We start from the raw sequence: 17,429 nt of genomic DNA on the forward strand, positions 1-17,429 counted from the left end.
AGTGTCAAAAAACTCCACATATGAAGTCACAATAACTGTTTTAGTGATCCCATACGCTGCTCAGTACCTCTAGCTGATCTCCCCCCTCCTATATACCAACGCACTTCATCTTGCTGTTTTACAGTATGCACTCATGTTATTGATTATCCACCACACTCCCTCCAGTTCTCTTCAGTGTCACTGTCTGCCAAAATGCATTTAGTTCCCCAAGTGATCAGTGTTTCTAAAAAAAATTACTTGCCTTTAACTACTGGAGGGTTTGCCAGAATTCATCTCATCATTCAACAAAATACTAATTTCCCTCATCTGTCATCTCTAAGCACCACCCCACCCATTTCACATTTTCTTCTACATCACAGCAGTTGCATCCGCTGGATTCTGCGCCAGGAAGAAACAACTCTGTTCCCAAGTACATTCACTGTAGCCTTTTTTGTCTCCTCCAGGCACTTTCCAGAGTACCCAAACTGCACCGTTTCTGGAGGCCCTATGTGGCACCTCAGTGGCACTTACACAGCATATGGGTTGTAGTTTTTTTCATTCAAAGTACCCAAAATAATGGAAAGGTTGTATCAGAGCCTGCCAGATACATCTTGTTTACTGTAGCAGACTTAAGGTACAGTAGGATGAAATACCATTGAAATGTCATAAAAATTATCATCATCCTGTTATTAAGCTGCATTAAGAAATATTTGATAGCAAGGAAAAAGATTATAAGTCATTGCTAAAAGCTGAGTATACATCACTACCATGCAATGGTTATGTACATTGTTCAAAAAAACACACAGCTTTTCCATTCGCTGTACACCCAGACTCTGATTTACAGCAATATTGCTTTTCTTTACTGAAGTAGTGAAGACTTCAGGACAGGGCAGTAAAGACAGAGGAAAACCTCAAATCACCTCAGTAATTAAATCATTCCCAGTGAGAACACCATTCAACTTGGAAAAGCAAGTTGTCTTTTGGGTAAGTAATAGGTTTGCATGAGTTGTAGAACAACAGTATTTTCAAAATATTTGTTTTGTATAACTTGTTTTATCTCCAGTGATAAAGTTCTGCATAAGCTCTCACCCAAACAATTTCTAGGATATATAAATATGTAATGATGTGTCTCGTTGAGTTTGACTAGATCCTACAAAATAAAACACATTTAATCACAAATACTAAAGGAAAGCCCTTGCAAGCGTTACTTTTAAATACAAGTCTCACATCATACTCAAACCACAAGCAACTGAACTCTAGTTTTGCAAGTTAATCATAAAGCCTGGCAACAAATGTACCAAGACACCTTTTCACATGACCATCATTACAAATAAATAAATGTGGAAGAATACACAAATCCAATAATGCAAGAAAACATCACACCCCCTGAAAATACAGCCACACAAAGCTTACCTTTTCTAGTGCTCTTAAAGAAAAATGAAACAAAAGTGAATTCTGTTCCACAGTATAGACCAAACAACATTTTACAGTGAGGATTCATTCCACACTGATTTGCACATTTCACATCAGCTGGAAATACCTATTCACTAGTGCAAAATAGTTTCATCAGTATTAGCATTTATGCTTAGTAAGGTATAAACATTAAATTTATGACACATTTTCAAATCAAGATATTGCAAGAAAGAATGTTTACAAAATAAAGATGATAAATATTAATGTAAGGAATAGATGTATACTCATTAGATGCGTACCTGCACACTGGCTGCTACAACTGGAGACCCTGAGGCAGAAGATGGTCTGTGTGGAGTTGACAATTGTTTAGTAGCACCCTGTGTTCCACTTCCTGCTCCCCCAGACAGACTAGTCCTACTAGCTCCACTTGAGTTAAGGTTACTGCCTCTGCTGGCAGGTACATTCATTCCAACTCCACCCAAATTATTTTTACCAACAGTTCCAGAAGGAGAAGAGTTGGGCAATTTTGAAGAAGCCTGAGGGTTCTTTGCAGGCTGAAGGCCTGAGGTGCGATTAGAGGGCAGCAAATTCATTGTGGGAGACTGCCTGCTGATATTTACACCACTGGTCTGTTTATGAAGGGGGTTGTTGCTGGAGTGACTACTCTGGGAAACTAGTGCACTTGAACTGGAAGAACTGGGTGTTGTTGCAGGCCTGGGGGATGAGGTGGACTTGGACGAAAATTTAGGTGATGCATTGGGCTTGGGTGTCACAGAGGGCTTACATGCAGTGGGCTTGGGAGAGGCAGCAGGTTTGGGAGAGGCAGCCATGGAGAAGGGAGGCTTGAAACCCTGGGAAGAAACTTGTGACACCATAGCCTTGGCTAAATAGTTACTAGAGGTAGAGGTGCTGGATGTTGTCCGAGAAACCAGTGGGTGAGACACTTGAGAGCCAGTTCCAGATGAGGGATTAGACAAAGGCAGGCGATATACTACAGATTTCTCTTGAGCCTTGATGACTGGTGATGAGCAAGACAGTTTGGGATTACTACTCAATTTCACCACTGGATTGGTCTGTGATTTACTAATAGTTGCTTGTAAAGGAGATACATATTTCTGCTGTACAGCTGAATGCTGGTGCACCTTTGTCACTTGTGATGTTGAGGAAGAACCACCTTGAGCCTCAGAAGATGATACCAAGATATTAGCATCCTTGGTTCTTTGAGAGGAGGTGGAAATAGCTGCTTGGGTCTTAGAGGAAGAAACATGAGTCTGTGAAGAGGAGGAAGCAGCCTGGATCTGGCTTGACCTCTGTAGTCCTTGCTGAAGTAGTTTGGCTGGCAAAGGCTCTAAGGAAACCTTAGGATTTTGAATTGAAGATCCAGCAATAAGGCCTGAAGAAATACCAGTGTGAACTAGGTCCTGGGGTTTCTTTGGTACTGGCCCTGTGTGACCAGCAATAAGACTTGATGAATGGGGTGTCTGAGTGGGCTCTACTTTCTTTGAAGTTGCCAGGGGCAACTTACTCATAATGCTTGCTAGTTTCTCTTCCCTCAGCCCAGGGCGAGGTCTGGATGTTGGTGTGTCTATGGTGGACCCAAGAGGTGATCCCTTGGCACCATTATTAATAACTGCCAGAGCATCAGAAATAGAGTCCAGTGAGGGTGGGTGGAAAGAGAGGTCTTCATCCAACGAGTCATCCAAACAGATCGTCTCTGGAGCTGGTGTGCAGCTAGAGCTGGCCGGGGTGCAGACAGGTGTGCTGGAACTCAATACAGTAGAGCAACTTGAATTGACTGAAGACATACAGGTTTTCTGTTCTTTCTTTGGACTGGAGTCCTGAGAATGAAGAGGTAAGACAGGTTTAATAGCCTTTCTGGAGTAGATCTAAAGTCGTCTTTAGTGTAATCCTATTATTCTGCAAATTCAGATGAACCAAAGATCTACTTCATATTAAGATACCTATGATATCTAGGTGTTGGAGTCCTGTGTGCTAATTCAATATCTTATTAGAAACCTAGCGCTGTTGCTCCACATAACTAGGAGTGCCCCACACAGTTAAGAATAATCAATGCTGTGAAGAACAGGGCAGCTAATCTGATTGCTAGGTAAAATTGCTACTGAACTAAGACAACACCTAGTCGTGTCTAATGAGACCCTCTATTGACTTACAATATTATCCTCCCAACCACATATTTTTCCAGTGTTGCCAAATTTGATACAAGCTGAAAACAAACACAAAGCACACATTAAAAAAATATGGAACTTCACTGGAACTAGTACCTCTTCATAGTCGATTTTCAAAAAACTAATATAGCTTAAAGTTAAAAAGCTATACAGAAGACTTTTATACTACTTTCTTGAAAGTAATACAGAATTTTTCTGGATCAGAAGCAGGGAACAGGTTGTACCAAATGGTCACAGAAAAGTCAGGTATCTAAATAGGCATTTACCTTCACTTTGGGTTTAGGGGCTAGAATCACCTTCTTCTTTGCCCTAAAACAGAGGGATAAACGCACATCAGAAGACAAGAGAAAGGCAAGTAATTTCAGTTTTAACTGTTACCCTGATTATAACCCAATAAACTAGAAGGATGACTACTAGAGTCCAGCTTTAGTCGTAAAACATCCTTGAAGTAGAATATGGGTTAAAATATAGGGGGAAAAGAAAAAGCACACTTTTAATCCATATTCTTTTGTCATGTATCTCTAAATTAGATGCAAAATTTACTGAATTGCTGATATAACCTGGTATACATCAGGAGAGCTATTTTTCACTTTTCTGATTTACAAAGACTACAAACTATCAAGTCATTTCAGCCTCTTATAACCTTAAGAGTTTGTCTACTTAGCAGAGCTTTGTCTGAACTGGTCACATATAGTTATACAATTTCACTTTACATTGATGTTTTTGTCACTGAGAAGTATACTTTGTGTTCTCATTTATATTTCAAACCACATAAAAAGTTGTTTTTATTCCCCCAAAAAGTGTCTTGTTGCTTATCAACTGTGAAACAGTCTCATTTAACTTCTGTTTGTTGCAAGAAGCCATTTAACAAACTTCCAAGTTCTTTTGCCATATAAGTTAATACTGTAGTACCAACTGCAGTTATGCTAGCAATAACAACATTAAGGATTATTAGACATCACCTTCAACTTAAGAATTTAAGCATTTCACACCTCTTTTCTCATTTCTATTTCTTCAATAGGATCAACAGATTAACATCTTATAGGTTGTTTTTCTCCCTTCCTAAGCATCTAGGAATATGCCTGGTTAAAAAAAAAGACCTTACTGTAGGTGGCCCATGACTCAGTTTTGCTATTATGTAGAAAAATATCCTATGTTAATCATATTTATCACAAACGTTGCATTTTGGGTGTAATTCAAAGTCATAATTGTTTTTGACTTCTGGCTGAACATAGGCAGGAGGACTTAGTGTTGTCTGAAAATCAAGAAGGTAAAATTCTGCTAAGGTACAGAGTCTTCTGTGCTTACGGAGATATTTATGAGGAAAAGAAAGAGCAGGAAGTACTGCAGTCTCCAAGTTCAATTTAATATGCTGCACAACAAAATTTAGGTAGTGTGTAGTACTTCAAAATACTTTGTAAAAGGCATTAATCCAAGAATGAATATCCACTCGAGTTATTTAGCTCAGTTATGAAGTGGCTAGATATAATGCCACAACAACATTACAGTTATATATCTCAAAGCATTAAAAAAAACCCAACATTTTAAATCTCTTAAAACAAATCCCAAATTATCTCCCCTTCCTCGCCTCCGTCCAAAAAAAGGCATCATGAAGATGGGAAAAGATGCTATGAACAGCTTAAATTGTCAATATTATACTCACGGAGCAGAAGTGAGGTGATTGTGAACACTTCGGCTTTCTTTAAAAAGCATCCTAAAAGAGTGGTGAGAAAAGAAACATAAGGTGATTCTATAGGGATAATCAGCATATGATCAGCAAATATGCAAGTATCCTTGAATTTTCAGAAGAACCCTTAGATTATCTGTCTCCAAAGCAGCTAGTAGATACTTTGTCTGTATTGCTATCACGATGTAGTTCCAGGCAGCTATAAACAGAAGAATGCTAAAAAAGATTTCAAGTTTACATTCAAAATACCTCAGTAAATGGCCAAGCAGAAGTCAACACAATGGAATATTAACTCCGTCAGATGGACAGAAAAAATAAAATTTGAATTCTCTCTCCTCAAAGGCTAACAAAACATTTTAAATATCAAATTAATGATCACTGTAAACTCTTCACAGTGTCCACACATTAATCATAGGTTTCAGTTTTGTGATGAGTCTGGTTTTGTGTTTTTGTTTGTTTTTAAAGCAGAGGGGAGAAAAGTCAGACTGTAGTAGCCAAGCTTGTTTCTTATTTTCTTCAGTATTTTGTACAGGCCATTGTGTACCATTTCTATGACTGCAGTTACTAATGGACTTATACATACATTTTATTACAGAGCCAATGAATAGCAAGAGTTAGCATGACAAATCTCAACACTTCACATGCTTTTATTTCCACATTATCAACTCCTGAGCTGACAAGTGGGAAGTAAAAACAATTCCTGATCTGTGCCTCTCCTACAGCTTGCTGCCCAAATGCAGCTATAAAAAGACTATTAAGGAAAACTTGTCTTCCCTGTTTCCAGGTAGGCAAACTAGAACAGCCGAGACTTTCCTACACCACTGCCATCACACTAACACTGACTACATTATGAACAGCTGTCTAAACAAGAGCTTTTCACCACTGATAATGCATCCTGTAGAACTGTAATAGTTACAAAAAACCCAAGTATCCACACACATCATGTAATCTGGTAAGAAAACACTGACATCCTCTCAGTACAGTTTCAATGCCTCAATTCTCACATTCCACTTTCAGCTCCATTTTCACATTGTCTTCACCATACTAACCACATCTGTGTTACATTGCTCCCCCACCAGAGACTACCAAATGTCTATGACGAACATCATAGAATCATAGAATCATCTAGGTTGGAAAAGACCCTCGGGATCATCGAGTCCAACCATCCACCCTACTCTACAAAGTTCTTCCCTACACCACATCCCCCAACACCACATCTAAACAGCTCTTAAACACATCCAGGGATGGTGATTCGACCACCTCCCTGGTCAGCCTGTTCCAGTGTCTGATCACTCTTACTGTGAAGAATTTCTTCCTAACGTCCAGTCTAAACCTACCCTGTTGCAGCTTGAAGCCATTCCCTCTTGTTCTACCGCTATTTGCTTGTGAGAAGAGACCAGCACCAACCTCTCTACAACGTCCTTTCAAGAAGTTATAGAGAGTGATGAGGTCACCCCTCAGTCTCCTCTTCCTCAAACTAAACAGTCCCAGCTCCCTCAATCGTTCTTCGTACGACTTATGCTCCAGGCCCTTCACCAGTTTCGTTGCCCTCCTCTGTACCCGCTCCAGCACCTCGATATCTCTCTTGTATTGAGGTGCCCAAAACTGGACACAATAATCCAGCTGTGGCCTCACCAGCGCTGAGTACAGGTGGACAATCACCTCCCTACTTGTGCTGGTCACACTATTTCTAATACAAGCCAGGATGCCATTGGCTTTCTTGGCCACCTGGGCACACTGCCGGCTCATATTCAGCCGCTTGTCAATTAGAACCCCCAAGTCCTTTTCTTCCAGGCAGCTTTCCAGCCACACTTCCCCAAGCCTATACCAATGCATGGGGTTGTTGTGGCCCAAGTGCAGGATCTGGAACTTGGTCTTGTTGAAGCTCATACCATTAATGTTGGCCCATCATTCCAACCTATCTAAGTCTCTCTGTAGAGCCTCCCTGTCCTCATGCAGATCAACACTCCTGCTTAACTTGGTGTCATCTGCGAACTTACAGATGACACACTCTATGTCATTATCAAGATCATCAATGAAGATGTTAAACAGAAATGGTCCCAACACCATCATGGAGCAAAAGGAACATTCCTCATTAGAAGTTCAATGTGCCACTTTCCAATCTACCTAGCTTCTTGAGGTGCTTGATCTATTCCTTCATCTTTTTCATTTTGCAATGAAAATCCAGAATGAATCCCAGGCCCCAGCACACTTGTATGGAAAGGAGAGAACCATATATGTTATATGGCTTTCAAATACAAAGTTTTAACATGCTTCCCTTCTATGTGTTGTTAGATGACCTCACACCATCACTTGACCTCCGTATCTGTTCTTCAGCTAAGCTGCGATTCCTTGTCTTGTCTACTTCAATAAAATCTTCATATGCGGTAACATCTCACTCATCAGCATACTTACTATACAAAACTAGATCCTTGAACAGAAATAAGTCAACTGTATGCCAAGAAGCGTAAAACTTAATTTGCTCCTTTCATTACTGTTTCATAAGCAGCTTATTATACCCTCATTTTCTACACTGACTATTCTAGGAGATCTGTTTAATTTTTACAGTTTGATATTGATTTGACTAATCTACAATCAAGATATTCTTGAGCAAATTGATTAATATTGTTGTATCATTTACCTTTTACAGTTAGGTGGAGATTTGATGGGAAATTGTCTTTCACATTGAGTGCTACAGAAGGAAAGAACTCACATCATCTATATTTGATTCTCTTCTTCCACTTCAAAGTATTTGAAAACTTTGCTAAATTTGCATTTCACTATGATTACTACTCTTTTCATTTTATTTTTCCCCTTTTGTTTGTTTCCTCTCAACAGGTCAGTAGGAAGCAAGTATAAGTTTTCATTAAGAAACTGGTGTATTTTTAACTGCAGCATCACAGAGCATCCTAATTGCATACAGGAAATAAAGAGCATAAACCTTAGTGTTTTCTGAACTCTGGTGTTGAAATTCCAGCTCAAAATTTTAAAGTCTATGTCACACTGCATTATCAGACTGCTTACAACATGGGCAAAACTGCTTTCTCTATCACTGTCACTTTCTGTATCACAGAAAGTGCTTCCCACACAGCTACGCCCCACTTCATACTTCTCCCTCAAATGAAGCATCACACATGAACTTCAGTAAATTCAGTCTCCAGCAGATGACAAAATCAAGTAGTTCTCCAAGGAGAACAGTGTTTTTTTAGCTCTCAGGCTTGTAAACAAGATAATGTTTTTCAGAAGTTAATTTTCTTTCTTCTAAAATATTCCAGTTCTGCTGACATTTTGAAGTTTTAACCAATATTAATAATGCATGGTTGAGTCAAATATATGACAGGAAGATCCAAGAAATAGTTAACACCAAAATAAATAGATATATAAAGCAGGCATCTTACCTTGCCTGCATCCAGCCTTTAGGCCAAAGTGGTTTCACTTCTGTTTCCATAAAGGTTTTGAGGTAATCTTCAGCAGACTGACTTCTATTTGGCTCTAGCTCATAGCATCCCAGCTTGATCTTCACAAGATTACACAATAGAGACCTGCAGAAAGAAACAATAAATGTTCCAGGCTGGATGGGGCTTTGAGCAATCTGGTCTAGTGGGAGATGTCCCTGCCTGTGGCAGGGGGGGTTGGAACTAGATGATCTTAAAGGTCCCTTCCCATCTAAACCATTCTATGATTATACTTAAAGAAACAATCCTTTCAAAAGCTCAGCAGAAGGAGGCTGAGAAACGGAAGTACTGATGCTACACTTTTGCTGTCCACTCCCAATTGTAGTAAGAGCTCAGTTTTAATCACTCTTCTGGAAGTTTGCCACCGCACAACTTTGCTGCTACAACTAGTATGATCTGCTACTGTCACTTCTCCACCATTTCCAATAGACTGTATGGCTCTTTTGCATCCTTACTATCATTTTGTAATTGGTTTTACATTTTCTTTGTGGTTTCCTCATAGCTGAAACATCTCCTCTCACTTTGCTCAGTGACCTCTATCTCATTTAAGATGGAGAATGTCTGAAAGCAAGATCCATTCTACGCTGAATATTTCAACAGACGATTCTCTCTGCCAGGGATTCTGTCTTTTACTGTCCTTAAAAATAAAAAAGTACACACAGTTAAGCAACATTGGCCTTTCAGAGCCTCTTGAATAAAAAAAAAAAAAAACCACACAACAGTTTTAAATATCTCTTCAAGCATGGCTCCTTCCAGGTCAGTTCAAGCTATACTGGTTGCATATATTCCACGAAGTTGCTTCCCTGTTGTCTTAGCATACTAAAAAGATTCATTAGTCCACCAGCCCCTTCTAATAATATGTATACTTATATTAAAATTAGCTTAGATCCTGCATAGAAAATTACTAATTTAGAAGGATCTACTTGCTTAAAAGCCTACCCAGATTAATTTAACTCAGTTTTCAGTAAAATCTACTCTAGGAAACAAAACAGAATTCATCATTTCAGATGATCTGTATTGCTCTTGAGAGATAACATAGAATTTGTGTTCAGAGAGGATGGGAGGGGTTAAGATTCACACATTCTGGATGCTGGCTTGCCCAAGGACTGGGAGGCTTACCAAATCAGCATCAACAATTTTGGTGATCTGCCATATTCTGGCAAAAATCTTTACCACTCATTGGGTGACAGTATTTTGTGACCTATTCCTAGAATGGTGGGAAGCACGTGTAATTCTGCTTACATGTCTTGTCTTTGCTTAAAGAAGCTCAAAGTCCTATGACCAAGAAAATTCTCATGTATTTAGAAAAAAAAAGATAAACAAGCTGTGAAAAAAGGGTTGGACACAGGATGATCTTGCCTTTCAAGTTAAAGAAAAGGGTCTTTTACCATTGCAGCATTCTAGCTTGCCTATTTATCCTCACTCTCCAAAACTTCTGAGGTATACTGAGAACAATTATTTATTTAACAGTATCATGTTTAATAAATCAAACATCCCCTTGGACATCCCTTTATGAAGTCAGTGAAAGTTCTTGGTGGAAAAGGCAATTTTGTCTCACCTCACTGTGTCATCCCAATGAAACTTCTTTCTAGGTCCCACAACCCTCTTTCCAGGTTTCTCATCATCATCTTCCTCTGATCCATTTTTCTCTCGTTCATCTTCCGCTTGCAATCTATGGTTAGAACAATTGTTTTCTTTATAGGTATGCAAATGTTTCCTTGAGAAAGGAGTGTTGTTTTAGGTATTAGGAAAAAAAAAGGACCTGTCTTCAGATTCTTGGAATACCATTCCTGAAAAGGTAAACAGTTCATCTTCCTCTCCCCACCGCTTTGTGGCCCTCAGACAAGTTAAAAGGACACACTGTACGGAGGCTATCAAGGATGCTGACTATACGCATTTCATCTATGAATAAGCTATTCATCTAGTGCCTCTACTGGGAAATGGCAGGATGCTTATCAACCTATTAATGCTTCTCCAAGTCTAAAATTAGTTAACTATGAGGGAAACAATTACAATGAATAAAGACAAAATATATCAAGAACCTGAACATACCATCCTCCATTAGTCTAGCATTTTGATCATCTCCACTATCCTTCTCACACTTTATAATTCTTTCTCTCAAGACCTATTTCATTCAGTTAATGGAATTTCTTTCTAGAGTCAGGTGACAGCATCACTTACACAAAACTAAGTGCTTTGTACAATTCAAAACTTAGACACTTGTAAACTGAAGCTAAGTACTTTGCTGAGCTCAGGGGATGAACAACATGGAGACAGGCTTCCAGCAGGACTCTAGAATGGGCATGCACAGACTCCAGAAATACCTACTTGGCATTCTTGGCTTGATTACGGGCCTGACAGTCCTCTTGATACTTGCATAACTGTTCAGGCATGACGTTACTGACAGCCAGTTTCAGCTTTTGCAGTGGTTCTCTCAAGCGGTCATCCTGTGAAAAGAGAAACACCAAAGCAGTACTATTAGATGCAATGTAAAGAGTGTTTCATATAATTTTTGTGAAACAATTTCCCACTCACTCCTGACAATCTTAGTACTAACTATTGACCACAACAGTTATTTCCTACATGGCGCTTGAATCCTGTTAGGTACAACAGCACTACAGAAATGCACACACTTGAAATTTCTCATACAACATGGTCTTGAGACCAGAAACAATGAAAGATAGTCTTAAGAAAACATACCAGGGATATCCCAAAACATTATAGCATGATCTCATTAAATATTGTTTTTTAATCAAAATAGGGAAGGGATGAAAACACGAGGGAAAAAGCAAGATGACTTGACCAATAAGTACCTCAACACTTAGAAATAAGTATTCAATTAATCAAGTCTCCAACAACTGTGATATAAACACATTGTAGGTAATGAACAAAATATATGTATTAAATTACCTGAGAATCAGATTATTATGATAAGCAATTTATGTACCTCAGGTAAGGATTATGTATTTAGATTTGTCTCCAAATATTAAGAACTTCAAACAATAAAGTAATATACTATATACTTCCCTACATGTTTTAAATTGTCTTCCTACATCTTCTGACTTTACATTCTTAATCATAACTCTTATTGAGAAGAACTAGAATATTATGTGCTATTATATCTTACTGCTTAGAAATAGCGTATGAACGTTTGCCACTTTAGCAAGCTTTGATCTCTGCGTTCATGATCCTCAGATCCTCTGCAAGATTTAGTCCTATTTCATCTAAAGAATCGGATCAGGATACTTCAGATCACAGACAACTTCTCTATTCAACAGGAAAACGTATTCTTTAAGAGAAAATCAAGTGCTAAAGTATTTCTAAGACCTAGCCACAAAGGAAAATTTGCGCAAACGGTACAGGCTGGGTAATCCATTATCCATCTCGCCTTTCTTTTTTCTTGACACAAAAGTGAAGGCAATAGTAATTATTTTATTTTAACCTGTCACAGACATGATTCTTGGGACTTTCTAGTTCTGCTACTTTACGTACCCTATTACTCAGCTTTCAAGGTGAAAGCACTTCATTCTCAGATAAAGGGCAGGAAACACTTAAAATATTTGTTCCTAAAGTACTGACAATAGCAGGTACACAGAAGAAAGCTTTTAAGCTGATCTAGCGACTGATCCAAAACCTTTTGCTTCATTGGAGACTGTGTGACTGTTGCTGTACTCTCCTGCACTCTGTCCTCATTACTATTACATAATTGAGTCATGCTGGAGCTAATCTCCCCATCATTACCTGCACATTGAGGTGTAACTTCTTCAGACGCTTTATCAGTGTGTCCTTATTGCATGGCACAAAAGCCTCAAGGTGAGAGTACACTCCATTGCGGATGGCAGGATTTATCTCCTGTAACTGTAGCTCAATACTGACAAACAAACAAGAGACAGCCAGTGAGGCACTCCAAGATGAAGATGACAACCAAACAAAAACCTAAGGAAGCTTTGTATGCATAATATATTCTATCTATGCATACTAAAAATAGCAGCTTGGGACATTTTCAGATGAACTTTTTCGCAAAAGGAAGAAGTCTTAAGTCAATGGCAAGAAACCATTCATATATATAGTTCTCCAGCAACATTGAATACTGTCATTCAAATATAATTTACTCCCACCATTGCACATCAATCTTAACACAATTTTAACTGCTGCGGTCTTCTACAGATTACTTTTTGTTTCTTAGAATGTGAACATAGAACCTTCTATATTAAAACACTTAGTTGAAGGATCACAGAATAAAAAGAGCTGGCATTTTCCTTCATGAAAGCTGAAGGTGTTTTGAGTTATGAAAGTGGGGGACAGAAAGAAATAATGGCAATTTTGTTGAATTTTACACATGAAGTCAGGACACAGGGCACTACAAAACACTTTACACTGGATAAAGACAGACAGATAGTCATGACAGGAATTGTATTCATATATAAATCTCTTTAGCCAATAACTAGCTTAGACTGATCTACCTTCATTGACTTTTAAGGGCTTTGTTGGAACAACCTCAATAATATTTCCTCTTCTGTACTTTTCCTTTCACCCCCTTTCCAAAAAGGGAAGGTTGTACAGATAAGCACTTACTCCAGCAGAATATTATTCATGTCTTGCGTGAAAAACTTCTTCCTGCCTTCTTCATCAAACATCTTGGCAGCCTGAAAACACAGAAATAGAAGGTATCCAAGAGTTCATAGAGCATTTTATCCCAACAAACTTTGCATCTTTACTTTTACAGCTGTACCACATTCTAATTTTCCAGAGAACAGTATTACTTGGAAAAAATATACAAACCCAAACTACATTCAGCTGATTGTTATTGTAACTCACATAAAAATGGCTTGCTCTAGGGCAAACAATCATTCTATTTAGAATCTGCCTGGATCACTGATGTTAACACATTCATCTTTTCAATAACTATGAAGAAAGAAAATAGACATGTTTTATTATCTCACCACCAGCAACATTCCACCACCGTTTGCTTTAAAAAGAGGGGCATTGCTTTACAAGTCAAGCAGGCAAGAGCATCAAGACATTTCTACTCTCAATTCATGAAAGGCTCCTTTTCTACCTCTGTTATGTGCCTCACCCAGTTCGAACTTCCCAGCCTTCTTAGATCCATCTCAATCCTTCACTGCAATTTCTACAAAGGGATTATGTATGCTAGAGGAATACCTCATCCCTCTTTTCTAGTGCTGTCCAGCATTCTCACCATCTTTAGTCTATATCCCTAGCATTTTTGCCTGGTCTTTTTCCGAGTCTGCTTTGGGTTGGGGAAAAAAAAAAAAAAAAGACCATTATTCCTATACATACTTCCTTTCATTAGAAGCATTTACTGGTCTCAGGAATTCCCATGCAGAATCCCTTGATCTTTGACCTTATCAACTAGATTCTTACTTTCACAAACAATGACACCTTGTAGGAGAAAGCCAAATCCCCGCACATTTCTACAAAAATCAGTAAGATCTTTCTGGTGTTCATCCACTCTGAAGATTTACAGAAAAGAAAAAAAAACCCACTTCTAGAGGCTTATTGTTGTTATCTTATATTCTGGCACTGGGACCAAACAGCAAATGTCTAAAGGAGCTGGAAAAGGATATGAATGCAGAAAAGTAGGCAAGTGTGGTATCATTATAGTGATTGACAAGCATTAGAGGCAGCCAACATGCTACAAGGCTGAAAATTCAAATAAATTTAAAATCCAATTCTGCCTTTTAAAAAAATTTTAGTGACTTGTGACAACATGGCTAAAACCTAGAAATAAATGGAAGCGTTAACTTGATAAAATTCCTTTATTACTATGGAATACTTACTGTTCTTGGTCTTTGTAACTGACCCATTTAAGTTTGAAATTATAATATTTTCTGGAATTGCAAACACTGCACAGGGAAAGAGGCATCTGACACTCTACCAGAAACCATAAGGTAGCCCACTGTTTGAATGCTTTACTGCTTCAGTCATGAACACTGATACCAGAGTTTAAGCTCCTATCAGGACTGCACTCTGCTCACTACTTTCTACTGTAAATTCAGCTGCTGAGGGGATGGCACTAGCTGTTTAAGAATACTGAAGCATTTGTCCTGGCAAAAAAAATGAGAAAAGTTACAGATGTTTACAAGTGATAGGATACAAAAACCTACGGAAAGTCTGAATGTCTTAAATCTAGTATCTTTAAGCATAATTAACATAAGGATTATCATCATCTTCTGGTTTATTTAAAGTGGAAGGAAAAACGTGCTTTGACATTTCAGTCCCTGGTAGAACCTGAAAGGCGATTTCAGCATTATACTACCATACTGAACAGTGTTTCTGGCTTTTGAAGAGAGCAACATTGACAGATTCAAAAACTGCACTGCTACCACTGCATTGTGGTGGTGTTTTTTTTCCATAGACATTATCTTGACAGTTACCTTCACAATACAAAAAAGCCATTTTATTACTTTCCTGCTTGTGAACAGTATTGTCTGCTATCATGGTAGTTTAGAATTGCTCACTTACGGAACTAGAAGACATTAATCCACGAGAGGAAGTCAGAAAGGTTTTATTATATTTAGTAAGTGGCTTTCTAAATTATTTTTTTTTTTTACCTCTAGATATATCATACTCCATTCATGGAACATAGGCTTTTTCCTAGAGCTTTATAAACTTCTTAGCTTTCTTTGCACTAAAGAGCACTAACACTGTGAGCTTGGTGATTATTTGACAAAACCTATTTATTTTTTCCTGCTTCTTAGAAGATGTTTTCCCCCACTGATAATGTGTCAGTTGATTGCAATTTGCAGAAGGTAAGGAAAGTGCAACCTTCAAGTCCACACAGAATCTAGTTTTTCCCAAAGCGTACGGGTAGACTTACTCTGCTCAGCCAGCACCAAACTTCCAGAAGACATTATCAAAAGCAGAAGATAGAACAGTTAGGTTTCCAAAAGCCACTGAATTAAAGCTTTCTTCTAACTGGGTGGGGCTTGTTATACCGGGAAGCAGCATGGGGCAGGCCACTAACACTTCCTGACTTTTAGCCTAATTCAGCTCTTCTGCAGTTTTACTAGAAGCTTTTGTTGATTCATAGCAAAATTAACCTGAATATTCAAAGGTAGACAAAATCATCTCTCTCACTTTAGTAAATATTAATCCCTTAGCTGTATTTAGCTTCTTACATTCAAAAATAACTAAGAACACTAAGACATTTACATAAAGGTATGACAAACATTATGTTTTAGCTTGCTTTGCTAGGTGTTAGAGTAATGATTTCTACTGGGTTTTTTGGGTGTTTTTTTTTTTCTCCCCAAAAAGGTAGTAACTTGAACTGCTTTTTCAAAACTAACTCTGAGTAAGGAAAAGCTTTAATATCAAAATCTGGACAATCAAACAACAAATTCATTCTCAACTTAAGATAACATCCAGAACTGAAACAAGGAGCACATAATACTTTAATAGCTCTGATCCCTTGCAATAGGCTATTAGGATGTTTGTAACCTGTGGATTTAATACTTTTAATTAGTATTTGTCATGAGTTTGGACTCCATTCTAACCTTCCAAAAGAAAACACTGTTTTATGTTTGGTTTTTTGTTTGTTATTTTGGTGTTGGGTTTTTTTTTGTAATTTTGTGTTTTTTCTAGTTGGGTGGTGTTTTTTGTTGTTGCTGTGTTGTGGGGTTTTGTTTGTTGTTTGTGGTTTTTTGTTGTTATTTTTTTTTTTTTAAACCGGCAAGTTAGCATTTATGTTACAAAGCCAAAATTTCAAGGCATAGATTTGTAAGCTGCAGTCGTTTTTCAGGTTTCCTGCTCCAAAGCAAGGAAACATCCACCCATTTCACCAGCTAACAATTCAAGTTAAAGTAACACTAATATTTCCATTATGTAAAAAAACCAAACAATCATTACAAGTTATTGTACACAGAAGATTTAGAAAACCTTGTCTCCACTGTGAAACAAGCACTGCTTTAACAATTGACCAGCATCTTCTCTGTGCTCATTTTCATCTGAGTATAAATACAGCCATGAAGATTGATGTTAAGATCAATTCTGCATTTTTTAGAGTTTCAGCCAGCAATTCAGGGATGACAGCTTAGGCCCTAATTATTCTTCCTTGTTCTCTCAGATTCTTGAACGCAATCCCTTACCAATGAATTCGTACTTACTGTTCGAAGGTCTCCAATGCGCTTTTCAAGTAGCATCGGCAGACCTTCCGGGAGGGCAGGCACCTGCTTGGGTGTCATGACCTGAGAGGTGTAGGTTGCCTGAGTGACATTTCCATTTTCTCCTGACAGCTCAGATACCGGGCTGCCATCAGAAGTGCCATCAAGCAACTTGTCAAAGTCAATGTCTCCCAGCATCTCCAGGGTACTTTCAGCTTCTGGCAGGAGCTCAGGTTCATTTGTGCTACCAAAAATGGAGAGGACAGGATCATTGATCCTAAGATTCAAGTCAGAGATATCATTTCCTGCACTGAGAGAGGAGGAAGGAATTTTACTAGGGGTAGAGGTTGCAACAGTCACTGGAGGTTTTGGACTAGATTCCTTCTTCCTCATGGCTTCCTTCTCCTTTTGAAATTTACGGATCATGGCAGCCAGAGAAAGCGAGTCTTTATACAGTTTCTTTTTCTTCTTTTCAGATTTGTGTGAATTTAAGGCCATAACTCTGTAGAGGAAAGAAATCTTTCATCAGAATGCACGTGACTTTTGAGGCCTTAGTAAGCTTTAACAAAAATCTGGGAGTTTAATA

General features: G+C 38.3%; 1 protein-coding gene across 2 annotated transcripts in view; it reads right to left on the bottom strand.

Moving 5' to 3' along the window:
* UBN2 (ubinuclein 2) overlaps positions 1-17,429 on the bottom strand; it is a 45,770-nt gene that overhangs the window by 4,748 nt on the left and 23,593 nt on the right. Inside the window, exons 6-14 of one of the 2 annotated variants that reach the window (XM_074168465.1) lie at positions 16,847-17,345; positions 13,296-13,366; positions 12,462-12,591; positions 11,049-11,167; positions 10,279-10,392; positions 8,664-8,807; positions 5,242-5,292; positions 3,845-3,887; positions 1,692-3,230 (exon numbers count right to left, since the gene is read on the bottom strand). In XM_074168465.1, the coding sequence (XP_074024566.1) occupies positions 1,692-3,230; positions 3,845-3,887; positions 5,242-5,292; positions 8,664-8,807; positions 10,279-10,392; positions 11,049-11,167; positions 12,462-12,591; positions 13,296-13,366; positions 16,847-17,345 (2,710 nt within the window). Of the gene's footprint in view, positions 1-1,691; positions 3,264-3,844; positions 3,888-5,241; positions 5,293-8,663; positions 8,808-10,278; positions 10,393-11,048; positions 11,168-12,461; positions 12,592-13,295; positions 13,367-16,846; positions 17,346-17,429 lie in introns of both variants that reach the window. The other variant, XM_074168464.1, reaches the window with a different exon arrangement.

This window comes from Numenius arquata, chromosome 2 (genome assembly GCF_964106895.1).
Source record: "Numenius arquata chromosome 2, bNumArq3.hap1.1, whole genome shotgun sequence".
Classification (NCBI taxonomy): Eukaryota; Metazoa; Chordata; class Aves; order Charadriiformes; family Scolopacidae; genus Numenius; species Numenius arquata.